The 12859-nt window shown below is 64.0% G+C and overlaps 1 protein-coding gene across 2 annotated transcripts in view; it reads left to right on the forward strand.

Annotated features, from left to right (window-relative positions):
• Positions 1–2481: 2481 nt before the first annotated feature.
• ABCB6 (ATP binding cassette subfamily B member 6 (Langereis blood group)) overlaps positions 2482–12859 on the forward strand; it is a 31166-nt gene continuing 20788 nt past the window's right edge. Inside the window, exons 1-3 of one of the 2 annotated variants that reach the window (XM_044978378.1) lie at positions 2482–2537; positions 6223–6754; positions 9313–9450. In XM_044978378.1, coding sequence (XP_044834313.1) covers positions 6239–6754; positions 9313–9450 — 654 coding nt within the window. In that variant the 5' untranslated portion in view covers positions 2482–2537; positions 6223–6238. Of the gene's footprint in view, positions 2538–3163; positions 3259–6222; positions 6755–9312; positions 9451–12859 lie in introns of those variants that run through there. The other variant, XM_044978379.1, reaches the window with a different exon arrangement.

Consider the following 12859-nt stretch of genomic DNA (forward strand, 5'->3'; position numbering starts at 1 on the left):
CGGACAGGCAGACGGCTGGCTATACTCGACGGGGCCCTCACCACTGCCGTCCCTGGCTCTGCCCCACTGCCCCCTCTGCCCACAGGGCGCCAGCACATGGGCCCTGCCTTAGCCCACCCCTGAACTGGGGGCAAATTGCCTACAGGGGTTTTCCCGTCCAGCGAGCGTGCCAGGCTGAGTGGGAAGGGAATGGTGTCTAGTGGGTAGAGCAAGGGCGTGGAGGCTGGGAATCCTGAGGTCTCCTGGGAGTCCCTTGGCCACAAGGTTTGGGGTGATGTCCCAGCCTCTGCCCCATGCCGCAACGGCGCAGCCTTGGGGTTGTCGCGCTGCAGCTGAGGAGCTGGTGAGGTGGCAGCAGGGATTCTCCCCGCACGCTCTGCACCCTGCTCCCTTCAAGTGACACAGGCGATGGCAGCTGTTCCCTGCTGTGACTCCCTCCCTCTGGGCTTGGCAGCAGGGCGCTGACGGGGCTTCTCTGGGCAGGCTGCACCGTGGTGGTAAGCGGTTCACAACGCGCCTGGGGAGTCTCCTGGTGTCCTGTGCGCTAAGCTGGCCCTGCACCAGCGTCAGTGGGACGCGTTGATGTGGGCGGCTCGGTGTGAACGGGCACACGAAGGGGATAAGTCCCATCCCCCCCTCACATCTGCAGCTCTTGAGGTTGGGTGGTGGGGTCGGCAGGGGACTTGAAACCAGGACTCCTGGGTTCTGTTCTCAGCTCGGGGAGGAGAGGGTTAGAACACAGGGGAGGGACGGGGGACACTGGAATTTGGGGGACCAGGGTTCTATTCCTGGCTCTGCCACTGGCTTTCTGGGTGCCTCAGTTTCCCCATCTGTGCAATGGGCTGGAGATCCTGGCTCAGCCCAGTGGGTTGTGAGGCTCGGTTCACTAGTAGTTACGAGGTGATGTGAGCCTGGCTCTGACCGCGCTAGGGCAGGGCCCACGCCTGGGCCTGGCTCTCCTGGTGGGGTGGGGGCCGCCTCAGCCTTGCTGCGCGGTCTGGGCAAAGATCTGTGGGGCCAAACACCCCCAGAGCCCCAGGAGCGGGGCCAGCCGAGCGCACGGCTTGCGGGCAGCCCCACACTGCAGACACTGAGGCTGCTGCGCCGGGCCCAAGCCTGGCTGAACAAACACACTGTGCACGGGGCCTCACCACCCTGGAAACGGGCTCCGAGCAGAGGCAGTTCCTGGGCAGGGCTCCCGGAGAACATCCTGCCCCCAGGCCCGTGCGAGCCCCGGCCATCGCCATGGGGCCTTGGCAGCAGGAGCCTGACAAGCTGGGACCTGGCGTCGCTGGAGTCCACCCCAGGCACAGCCGGGACCTGCACTGGGGAGCTCTGTCCATGCGTTAATGTGCACAACCCTCGGCACCTGCCCCCTGGCATCCGGGCTGCAGGAGCCACCACGCCTGGGGCCTGAGCCGGAGCAGGAGCCTTGTCCCTATTGTGTTCACAGGATCAGGGCCACGGCCCCAGATCGGGGACAGGCTCTGGGAGGCCCTGTCAGCGGCCCAGGCCCCCGAGGGGTCTCACACGTCCTGCAGGGGAAGCTACACGTATTCACGGCCTCCTGGGGCTGGACCCCGGGCCTGCAGCCCCCCCCCATGAGCCCCGGGCAGCGAGTCCCCCTGAGACAGACCCCGAGGGAGACTTGTACCATCTCGGGGGGCAGCGCCCCCCCCCCACCCGCCAGCATCTGCAGGGACACGCAGCCGGCGCGGGCCGACAGGCAGGTGATGAGTCACCTGGACCAGCCCCGGGAGCCCGGACACAAGAAGGTTACAGCCTCTGGTCCATTTGGCTTAGCCCAGAGCCCAGCCAGCAGTGTGTCCCCCCCTGTCTTTGTTCAAGTTCCCAGGCCAGTGCCCCGGCCCCTCCTCGGCCTCCTGTTGAGGGTGGCCAGCCATGGTCATTAGTTGCTAGGTACCAAATGTCCCCAGGCACCGTTTGCATGGACTCTCCATTGACTGGGGGAATGTGGGGGCCTGGGGGGGTCAGGTCCAGGGGTGTCTGGGCAGAGGCTGCAGGGAGGCTCGGGGGTCCCAGGGACGGGGCATGTATCCTATCTCCTAGAACCGGAAGGGACCCTGAAAGGTCATTGGGTCCAGCCCCTGCCTTCACTAGCAGGGCCAAGTGCTGATTTTTGCCCCTGATCCCTAAGTGGCCCCCTCAAGGATTGAACTCACACCCCTGGGTTTAGCAGGCCAATGCTCAAACCACTGAGCACGTGCGGGATCAGATCCAGGGGTGTCCAGGCAGAGGCTGCAGGGAGGTTCGGGGGGAGCCAGCGGGGTCTCAGGGCACGTGGGGATCAGGTCTGGGGGTGTCTGGTCCAAGGGTGCAGGGAGGCTCGGGGGGTCCCGGGGACGGGGCACGTGGGGATCAGGTCCGGGGGTGTCCGGGCAGAGGCTGCAGGGGAGCTCGGGGGGCCCCTGCGGGGTCCATACGCCAGGCCAGTCACCGTCCGGGCACTAGGACCCGGCGGGAGCCGGCAGGGCCGCAGCGTGTGCGCAGCTGGGCTGGGAGTCGGAGCAGGGCAGGTGAGCGGGGCCGGGCAGAGCCCCCGTGTGGGGCCGGGGCCGGGGCCGGGGCCGGGGCCGTGGGGGGCCGGAGGCGGGGAGTGTGTGACGGGACTGATCCCCCATGTGGGGCGGGGGGGGGGGGTTGAGGAGGCCGAGGGTCCGGTCGGGGATCACCATCTGGGGGGGGGTGAGGAGAACGGGGAGGCGAGGGGGCCGGTCCCCCCCCATGTGGGGCTGGGGGGGAGGCGAGGGGGGCTGGTCCCCCCCATGTGGGGCTGGGGGGTTGAGGAGGCCGGGGAAGGCGAGGGGGGCTGGTCCCCCCCATGTGGGGCTGGGGGGGAGGCACGGGGGGCCGGTCCCCCCCAGGTGGGGCTGGGGGGGAAGGCGAGGGGGGCCGGTCCCCCCCATGTGGGGCTGGGGGGGAGGCGAGGGGGGCCGGTCCCCCCCATGTGGGGCTGGGGGGGAAGGCGAGGGGGGCCGGTCCCCCCCATGTGGGGCTGGGGGGGAGGCGAGGGGGGCCGGTCCCCCCCATGTGGGGCTGGGGGGGAGGCGAGGGGGGCCGGTCCCCCCCATGTGGGGCTGGGGGGGAGGCGAGGGGGGCCGGTCTCCCCCATGTGGGGCTGGGGTGTGGGGGCTGAGGAGGACGGGAGAGTCCCTGCAAGCAGCTGTGTCCTGCACCCGCCGCCAGCTTGGTTTGATTTGTTTCAACTAGGGCTGTCAAACGATTACAAAATGAATCGGGAGTAATCGCAGCGTTGATCGAATGATTATAAATATTTGTGGCTGTTTGTCTGTATTGTCCAGCATTTCGATTTCAGTGACAGCGCAGGATACAAAGGGTACAGGGCTCACTTCGTGGTGGTGGTTTTCGTTACAAATAGTTGCACTGTAAAAAACGTTAAACAGAGGCGAGCGTGATCTGCAAGTCGAAGCTCAAAGGGGCGTACGAATGTTTAGCACATCTGGCACGTAAATATCTCGCAATGCCGGCTACAACGGTGCAGTGCGAACGCCTGGGCTCATGTTCAGGGGACATAGTGACCAGAGTGTTTGTCTGGGCAATTGGCTGAACAAGAAGTTGGACTGAGTGGACTTGTAGGCGCGGAGGTTTTACATGGTTTTGGTTTTGAAAGTGGTTATGGAACAAAGATAATTCCACATTTGTAAGTTGCACTTTCAGGCCAAAGAGATCTCAGGATAGGACTTGTAGGAGGTGAACTGAAAAATACTGTTTCTTTTGTTTGTCTTTATTACAGTGCAAATATTTGCACTAAAAATTAATAGCGCAGTGCGCTGTGTGTTCTGCCTGGTCATTGCATTCAGTACACTTGAAATGTAGAAAACCCACAAACATTTATAATCCGTTTCTTGGGCACCCGATTGTTTCACACTGCGAGGAATCGCAATTTGTTTTTTTAATCGTGTTAATTTGTTTTGAGTTAATTGCTTGCGTGAACTGCCCTCGTTCCAAGGCCTCCCAGGAGCCATTGCTCTGGGGAGCTGGGCAGAGAATGATGGGATACGTACCCAGAGGGCAGTGCGGCTGCACTGGGGGAACACAGGCCCCTGCCCCCACCCGGCGTGGCTAGTGTGGGCCCGCTGTCTGGCTGGGGCCACTGGAGGAATGGCCACTGCTCACCCTTGGCCTCCAAGAAGTGCAAGGGCCGGCCTCTGGAGACATAGAGCTCATCTCCTGGGGGGCCGTGTTGGTTTATAGCCCCCTGAGGGGCATGCCCCTGTGATTACCACCCCCCTCCCTGCCTGCAGCCCAGCAGGGTTTGAGCTGGTGCAGGGCCAGACCAGGCCAGCGCTGTGACCAGGGACGGCTGCTGGGAGCCGCAGCTTTCAGATGGGCCCAGGCCATAATCTCCCCAGGAAGCTGCAGGGAGGGAGACCCAGGGGACTGTGTCTCTCCACGCGTGTGCCAGGGCGCTGGCTTGGGGATTTGAACATGTAGTGCAAGGGTCTGTGCACACGTGTGGGCTTGTGGCCCGGTATTTGCACGTCTGTGTGTGCATTTGCCCACCCATCAGACAAGATGGCTGAGTGGTTGCAGCACTGGATTGCTAATCCGTTGTGCTGTGCACGCCTGCCTGTGCATTCCACTCTTGACAGAGCCGGTCTTCCTGGGGGCTGAGTTGCTGGGGTGATGAGAGTGGTAGGAGAACCTACGTAGAATAGAATATGATTGTGTGCGTGTGAGTGTGCATGTGAGTGCTCACACTCGTGTGTCTGCACAGCTGTGTCAGTGTATTTGCACACCTCGGTACATGGGTGCTCACGTGTGTGTCTATGCACAGCCGCGAGTGTATATTTGCACACGTCAGTGCATGCGTGGGTGCTCGCACACATGTCTATGCACAGCTGTGAGTGTGTATTTGCACACCTCGGTGTGAGTGCTCACATGCATGTGTCTGCATGCATTGGTGCATGGGCACTCACGCATGTGTCTGCACAGCCATCAGTGTGTATTTGCACACCTCGGTGCATGGGTGCTCACACACGTGTCTGTGCCCAGCCGTGCCAGCATGCATTATGGGGGGAGGGATAGCTCAGTGGTTTGAGCATTGGCCTGCTAAACCCAGGGTTGTGAGTTCAATCCTTGAGGGGGCTACTTAGGGATCTGGGGCAAAAATCAGTACTTGGTCCTGCTAGTGAAGGCAGGGGCTGGACTCAATGCCCTTTCGAGGTCCCTTCCAGTTCTAGGAGATTGGTATATCTCCAATTACTATTATTATTTATTATTGGTGCATGGGCGCTCACAGGCGTGTGTCTGCACAGCCGTCAGTGTGTATTTGCACACCTCAGTGCGTGGGTGCCCAGCCATGCCAGCATGCATTGGTGCTCACACACGCGTGTCTGTGCCCAGCCGTGCCAGCATGCATTGGTGCTCACACACGTGTGTCTGTGCCCAGCCGTGCCAGCATGCATTGGTGCGTGGGCGCTCACAGGCGTGTGTCTGCATAGCCGTCAGTGTGTATTTGCACACCTCAGTGCGTGGGTGCCCAGCCATGCCAGCATGCATTGGTGCTCACACACGTGTGTCTGTGCCCAGCCGTGCCAGCATGCATTGGTGCGTGGGCGCTCACAGGCGTGTGTCTGCATAGCCGTCAGTGTGTATTTGCACACCTCAGTGCGTGGGTGCCCAGCCATGCCAGCATGCATTGGTGCGTGGGCACTCACAGGCGTGTGTCTGCACAGCCGTCAGTGTGTATTTGCACACCTCAGTGCGTGGGTGCCCAGCCATGCCAGCATGCATTGGTGCGTGGGCGCTCACAGGCGTGTGTCTGCATAGCCGTCAGTGTGTATTTGCACACCTCAGTGCGTGGGTGCCCAGCCATGCCAGCATGCATTGGTGCTCACACACGTGTCTGTGCCCAGCCGTGACAGCATGCATTGGTGCATGGGCGCTCACAGGCGTGTCTCTGCATAGCCGTCAGTGTGTATTTGCACACCTCAGTGCATGGGTGCCCAGCCATGCCAGCATGCATTGGTGCTCACACATGTGTGTCTGTGCCCAGCCGTGCCAGCATGCACTGGTGCGTGGGCGCTCACAGGCGTGTGTCTGCATAGCCGTCAGTGTGTATTTGCACACCTCAGTGCGTGGGTGCCCAGCCATGCCAGCATGCATTGGTGCACAGCAGCTCGTGTCGGTGCCAGACCCCTGCTGAGCGGTTGTGTCTGTGCCGTTGTGTCTCCGCAGCCTCTCGCCCGGCAGGATGGTGGTGCTGGGGAGTTACTGCCCGGGGAACGGCACCGTCTCCCAGCCATGGACGCAGCAGGGGTTCTCCCCCTGCTTCTACTTCACGCTGGTGCCCACGGTGCTGCTGAGCGTCTGCCTCCTGCTGGGCGCCCTGCAGTACGCCTGCTACGCCCGCTTCGGCCGCGCCATGGAGCCCAAGCACATCCCCCGCTCGTGCCTCTACCACGCGCAGGTGCTGCTCTCGCTGCTGCTGGCGGTGCAGCCCCTCGGCGCCCTCCTGTGGCAGGCGCTGGCTGCGGGCCCGCTGTACGGCTACGCGCTGCTGTACGGCTGCCTCTCGGCTGGGGGCTGGGGCTGCGCCCTCGGCCTCCTGCAGCTGGAGCACACCCGGGTGCTGGCACAGGACAGGACCAGAGGCCACGGCACCGTCCTGCTGCTCTTCTGGGCGCTGGCCTTTGCCGCCGAGAACCTGGCCCTGGTGTCCTGGAGGAGCCCCCTCTGGTGGTGGTCCCTGGGAGACGCCCCTCAGAAGGTAGGTCGGGGGGCGAGGCATGGAGGGTTGGTGGAGCCCGGAGTGGGGGGCTTGGGGCTGCTGCTGGGTGCACCCCAGTCCCTCTTTGGGGTCCGGCCGCCACGCCCTGGGTCAGCCCATGGGTTGCACCCCCCGAGACCAGGGCAGAGCAGAGCCCTGAGCCCAGGGGTCTGGAGCCCCGCTTGGCCCCATAGATGTCACTGGTGTTGGCTGGTCCAGCCCCTAACGCCAGGGCACCGGAGCCCGAAGGATCCCCCATCTGCCAGGCTGGCTGCCTCTGACCCCCCCTTCCCCAGGCAGCCCTGCAGTGAGAGCTTGGGGGCTGCTCCCAGATGCCCCTCCCCCATTGCCAGGGCTGGGCCGGTTGTGCCAGTCACCGCCAGTGTCCGGCCGTGGGGAGGGCACCCGGCTGGCTCTACGAGCACTAGCTCCCGTGGGGGCGGGGCGGGGCCCCTTAACTAGTTAATTGCGTCTGACTCCAGCGTACGCCAGGGCAGTGCCCGGCTTGGACTGGAGTGCCCCGAACGCCAGGGCCCCGGCCCTTCCCGTGGGGACAGGCCCAGCGGAGCCACCTCCCCTCTGGGGAGTCTGTCCTGCTCTCCGGTCCGTATTGTTCATAATTCAGCCCCCTGGAATCCCCCCCACTGCCTCCCCCTCCAGGGCGTTTACCCTGCAGCCGCCGGGTACTCTGGGGAGAGGGAGCCCCCGTTTCTCTCCCCCACCCCTGGGCCTGGGATTCCTGCTGAGTCACGGTGGAGTGGGGCAGGCATGTGGGGGGCAGGGCAGGGCTCCCGCTGGCTGTGTCCTGCTGAGTCACGGGGGGGGGGGGTGGAGCCGGCAGTGGGACAGGCATGTGGGGGGCGGGGCAGGGCTCCCGCTGGCTGTGTCCTGCTGAGTCACGGGGGGGTGGAGCCGGCAGTGGGGCAGGCATGTGGGGGGCGGGGCAGGGCTCCCGCTGGCTGTGTCCTGCTGAGTCACGGGGGGGTGGAGCCGGCAGTGGGGCAGGCATGTGGGGGGCGGGGCAGGGCTCCCACTGGCTGTGTCCTGCTGAGTCACGGGGGGGTGGGGCAGGCATGTGGGGGGCGGGGCAGGGCTCCCGCTGGCTGTGTCCTGCTGAGTCACGGGGGGGGGGGAGCCGGCAGTGGGGCAGGCATGGGGGGGGCGGGGCAGGGCTCCCGCTGGCTGTGTCCTGCTGAGTCACGGGGGGGGGGTGGAGCCGGCAGTGGGGCAGACATGTGGGGGGGGGGCAGGGCTCCCGCTGGCTGTGTCCTGCTGAGTCACGGGGGGGTGGAGCCGGCAGTGGGGCAGGCATGTGGGGGGCGGGGCAGGGCTCCCGCTGGCTGTGTCCTGCTGAGTCACTGGCGGGGGGGGGGTCTGCATTCTGGGTCCCCAGGGCTGGATGTGGGGCCCCCTCCCCCGTGCAGGGAGCTCATTCTAGTCCTGGGGCCAGTCACACAGCACTGAACCCCCAGGCCCTGCCCCCCCCCCCCATGGGTCGGGATATCTGTCCTGTCCCTCTTTGGTCCCACTGCGCAGATGGGGGGTAGCTCCCAGGGGAAGGGGGGGCTTTAGGTTCCCCCCCAGCCAGCCAGCTGCTCCCCCTTCAACCCAGCCCCGATATCTCAGCTAGGGGCCCCTCGCTCCCCACAGCTCCTCCCGGGGTGGGACCCTGGCCCCTCTCCCCCAGCCTCACCTGGCAGCCATGGAGGGGGAGTCCCCTGCTGCGGGGTGCTAGGGGTACCAGTTCCCAGGGGAGGGGAGCCCCCAGCCGCAGCCTAGAGCTCCAGCTGGCCAAGCTCCCCCACCCCTGGCTGGGGCAGGACGGCTCCCCCCAGCCTGGGCCGTGGGGCCCCTGTCTGCGCTGGGAGGGAGGTGGCTCCCAGACCTCACCGGACACAGAGGGGAGAGACTAGCCGGAGGGGGAGCTGCCAGGACGTGGCATGAGCCCCCCTCCCCCATGGCTTGGTGCCCCCCGGGGCCTGGTCCTCAGCGGGACCCACGGTCCCGGATCCCGCGGATCCCCGGCCGTTGAAGAGTCCCTGGGAGGATCCGTCAGTGCGCCAGGCCCCAAGGGTCCCACTCCCCTCGGGGCAGCCCACGTGGCCTCCAGTGCTGAGCCTCTGGCCCCAGCCCTCCTGCTTGGCCCGTCAGCTCTGCCCAGCGAGCGCAGGCTGCGGTCGGAGCTGTTCGCGCTGCGCCGGATCCGTGCAGGCAGCCTGGGGAGGCCGCGAGTCGGCACGGGGCAGCGGAGGCTCGGACGAGGCCAGAGCAGCCAGCGGCAGGAACGTTTGGGCTCCGGCTCCCTCCCACCTGGTTCGTGGGCCTGCCGCCCCGAGACATCCCCCGGTCTGAGCCCATCCACGCAGGCCCGGCACGGCCCAGCGTCCTGCCTTCGCCCACGCACCTGGGCCCTTCCCCCTCCCACTGCTGCCGGGGGCCCGCTTGTCTCTCAGCCCCGGGCCTGTTCGCCAGCTCTCTGGCTCGCAGCTGAGGGCTCCCACCTGCGGGGGGGCTGGGATCTCGGGGGTGCAAATGGCTGATCTGTGGCTCCCTCGCAGGTGCAGTTCAGTCTGTGGGTGCTGCGATATGTCTGCACCTTCACTCTCTTCGTGCTGGGGATGAAGGCCCCCGGGCTGCCGCACAAGCCCTACATGCTGCTGGTGAACGAGGATGAGCGTGATGTGGAGAACAGGCAGGTGGGTCCCCCTGTCCCTCGCAGGTGTTGGGGGGGCGGCGTCACCCCAACAGGGCAGTGTTGGGTTATCGCAGTGGTTTGTGAGGTGTCAATCCTGCTGGGAAAGGGTTCAGTGGATCCTACTGGCTCACTGGGGTGGTGGCTCAGTGCCCCACTTGGACACAAGGGAGGTGGGAGCAGCTCCATGAGGTGGGGAGGATCTAGGGTGTGGGCTGAGCAGGCCAGAAGGAGGAGCCCTTGTAACAAAGAGGCCTTTGGCGGGACACAACTGAGAGTATCAGTTCAGGACAAAGTAATTAGAGCAGGGCAGTCACAGCCCCAGGCTGGGGTCCTTCACTACTGAGGCACCAAACCAGCCAAACAGAGAGAACTTCGGTCTCACCCCACTGGCTAACCATAAGTCATACAAGCAATTCCCTTAGACACTCCAGTTACCCAGTATCACCACCAGCACCACTCCTTGTGGGGATGAATGGTTAGGAAAACCAACACCCCAGTAAAAGAAAAATGGTTCTCTTGATCCCAAAGGACCAAGCCCCAGACCAATATTACAAGTCAGATCTTACCCACAAATCACACTTTTGCCAGTTCTTTAGAATCTAAAATCTAAAGGTTTATTCATAAAAAGAAAGAAATAGAGATGAGTTAAAATTGGTTAAAGGGACTCAAATACATACAGTTATGGCAAAGTTCTTAGTTCAGGCTTGTTTCAGGCTTGATGGGATCACTGCTGATTTAAGCCAGGCAAGTCTCTGGAGTACAAACATCCCAGCTGGGATGGGTCCTTCAGTCCGTTGTTCAGAGCTTCAGTTGTAGATGCCAATCTACATCTGAGCTTTCCTGGGAACGTTCAGACTTCTGACGTCAGAAGCAGGATTGAAGACAAAATGGAGGGGTTTCCAGGGCCTTTGATATCCTCTGCCCTGTGGAAGGACCCCCCCTTTGTTCTTACTGTGGAAAATCACAGCAACAAGATGGAGGTTGGAGTCACATGGGCAAGTCACATGTCCATGCATGACTCAGTTTGCAGGCCGAGGCCAGTGTTTCCGTGTTAGTTTGAACGTTCCCAGGAAAGCTCCGATGTGGGTTGGCGTCTCCCAAGGTCCATTGTCAGTGAAGTGTTTCTTGGTTGGGCACTTACTGAGAATTGTCCCTTCTCAAGAAGCTGCCCAAACGCTTCACTCAGGCTACTTAGAATCAAACACTCAGAGACAAGTACAGAGCCAATCGTCATAAGTTCAGCTACAAAGAGGATACAGACCTACAGAGCATCAGAACCAGCGAATCGTAACCTCCCATAGACACCTGACCCGACAACCTGTGACAAGAGTTGGTGCCACTACAGGACCTTGGTTGCAACAATGATCTGTACGGTCCCAGTTCACGTCAATAACGGCCCAGCCCAGCCTGGACTGAGTTGAACTTTCCCTGGGTGCTGGGCAGATTGCAGGGCTGGAGGTGGGGAGCCAGCCCCAGGCTTTGGGGGCAGTTGGACCCTGCAGGATGGGGATTGGGGCTGCTGACAGCCACCTCGGATGGTTCTGAGAGTGTCCCGGTCACCCGGCCTTGCCATCCGGCTGCAGCTCCCTCCTGAGGGCATGAATCGCGCCAGCTTCAGTGCACAGCGGGTGCGTCTGTCCCCCAGCCAACGGCGCCGGGCACCAAGCTGAACCTGGCTGGCCCTTCACTAGGGCACGTCCACACGGCACTCAGCCCCACGGCTGGCCCGGGTCAGCGGGCCACGGCTGCGTGGCTATAAACCGCAGGGTTGGCATTGGACATGTCCCAGAGCCCGGAGGTCTGCATGCCGTGTTATAGCCCCGTGGCACCCCACACACTCCCCTCCTGCTGCCCCACGCCCAGCCCTGCCCCCAGCACCCCACTCGCTGCCCTCCTGCTGCCCCACACCCAGCCCCGCCCTCAGCTCCCCACTCACTCCCCTCCTGCTGCCCCAGGCCCAGCCCTGCACCCTGCCCCCAGCCCCACACTCACTCTCCTCCTGCTGCCCCACACCCACCCCTGCCCCCAGCCCCACACTCACTCCCCTCCTGCTGCCCCACCTCCAGCCCTGCCCCCAGCTCCCCACTCACTGCCCTCCTGCTGCCCCACTCCCACCCCTGCCCCCAGCCCCACACTCACTCCCCTCCTGCTGCCCCACCTCCAGCCCTGCAATCTGCCCTCCGCCCCACACTCTGTCCACACTGCCCTACGCCCAGCCCTTCGCTTCCCCAGGAAGCACCCAAAGCCTGGCTCCAGCCCTCACCTGTCCTGGGGGGTGTCTGGTGCCCCCTGCTCCACTTCTCCCTGGGGGGAGGAGTGTCCGGTGCCCATGGACACTGAAGGATTGCAAAGGGGGGGAAGCCAGCGCACAGGGTTGCAGCACTGCTCAGATTTGACCGGGCACCCCTCCATCATGCCAGGAGGGAAGGGGCTTTGCCATTAAGCCACCCAGCTCTGGTCAGAGGGGTGGGGGGTGGGGGGGGCTTGCTGCACCCCGGTATGTGTAATCTCTTCTAAGGCCCCCATCGCCTGGGAGCTCAGTACTGCCCCCCGCTCGCCCATGCCTTGGTGTGATGGGCACCGCATGTAGCAAGGTGCCCCCACCCCAGCCCTCCGAGAAGAGGGGGGGGGCAGATGCCCTGCCTGGGGTGACGATGGAGCTGGAGAAGTTTGTGAGGGGCTGGGACAGGGGAGGGCCCATCCCCCCGAGTCGAAGTTTCTCCATTCCCCACCCAGACATTCCTCGTCCCTTCGAGGGCCGTGTTCCTTCGGGGCAGGTGTTCAGGTCTCTGTCTGAGCCCCCCGCCCCACCCCCTGGGGCTCATCCACCCGCCCACAGTTCGGTTCGGACGGTTCTTCCCCGCCCCCGTCACCAGCATCCGGTGCCTTCCCGCTGTGCGTTAAACCCTGCGACCGGCGCCTGGCCCAGTCCTTATTGGGCCCCCTCCCCATTGCATGTGGGCATCTTCAGCCCCACACCAGGCCTGGGAGGCCGGCCAGCTACGCCCCATTGTACAGAGGGGCTGGAGGCACCGAGCGGGCCACAGGGAGTCGGGCCCAGCGGGAGCTGCCCTGCCCCGCCCCGGGTGGCCTGTTCTCTCGCTCGTCCCCGGCCCAGGGGAGCGCTGGGGGAGCCAGGGGGTTGTTTTGGTAGGGTTTGCTTTTGAAAGGTTCCCACTGCGGGTTTGTAGTGGGCAGGGCTGGGGTGAGCCGTAGTTCCAGTGAGTTCCTCCCATGGCCTGGGGCCGGCCCCGAGGACACTGTCCCCTGCCCAGACGTATCTGTGGTCTCCAGCACGGCCCATGGAGATCAGGACCGGACCCTGGGACTTGCCTCAGTACAGTCCCTCCCCGTGCCTAGGATGGGGACTAGGGGGACACAGGCCTGGATGGGACCCCCTGGACCATCGA

This window comes from Mauremys mutica, chromosome 10 (genome assembly GCF_020497125.1).
Source record: "Mauremys mutica isolate MM-2020 ecotype Southern chromosome 10, ASM2049712v1, whole genome shotgun sequence".
Taxonomy (NCBI): domain Eukaryota; kingdom Metazoa; phylum Chordata; order Testudines; family Geoemydidae; genus Mauremys; species Mauremys mutica.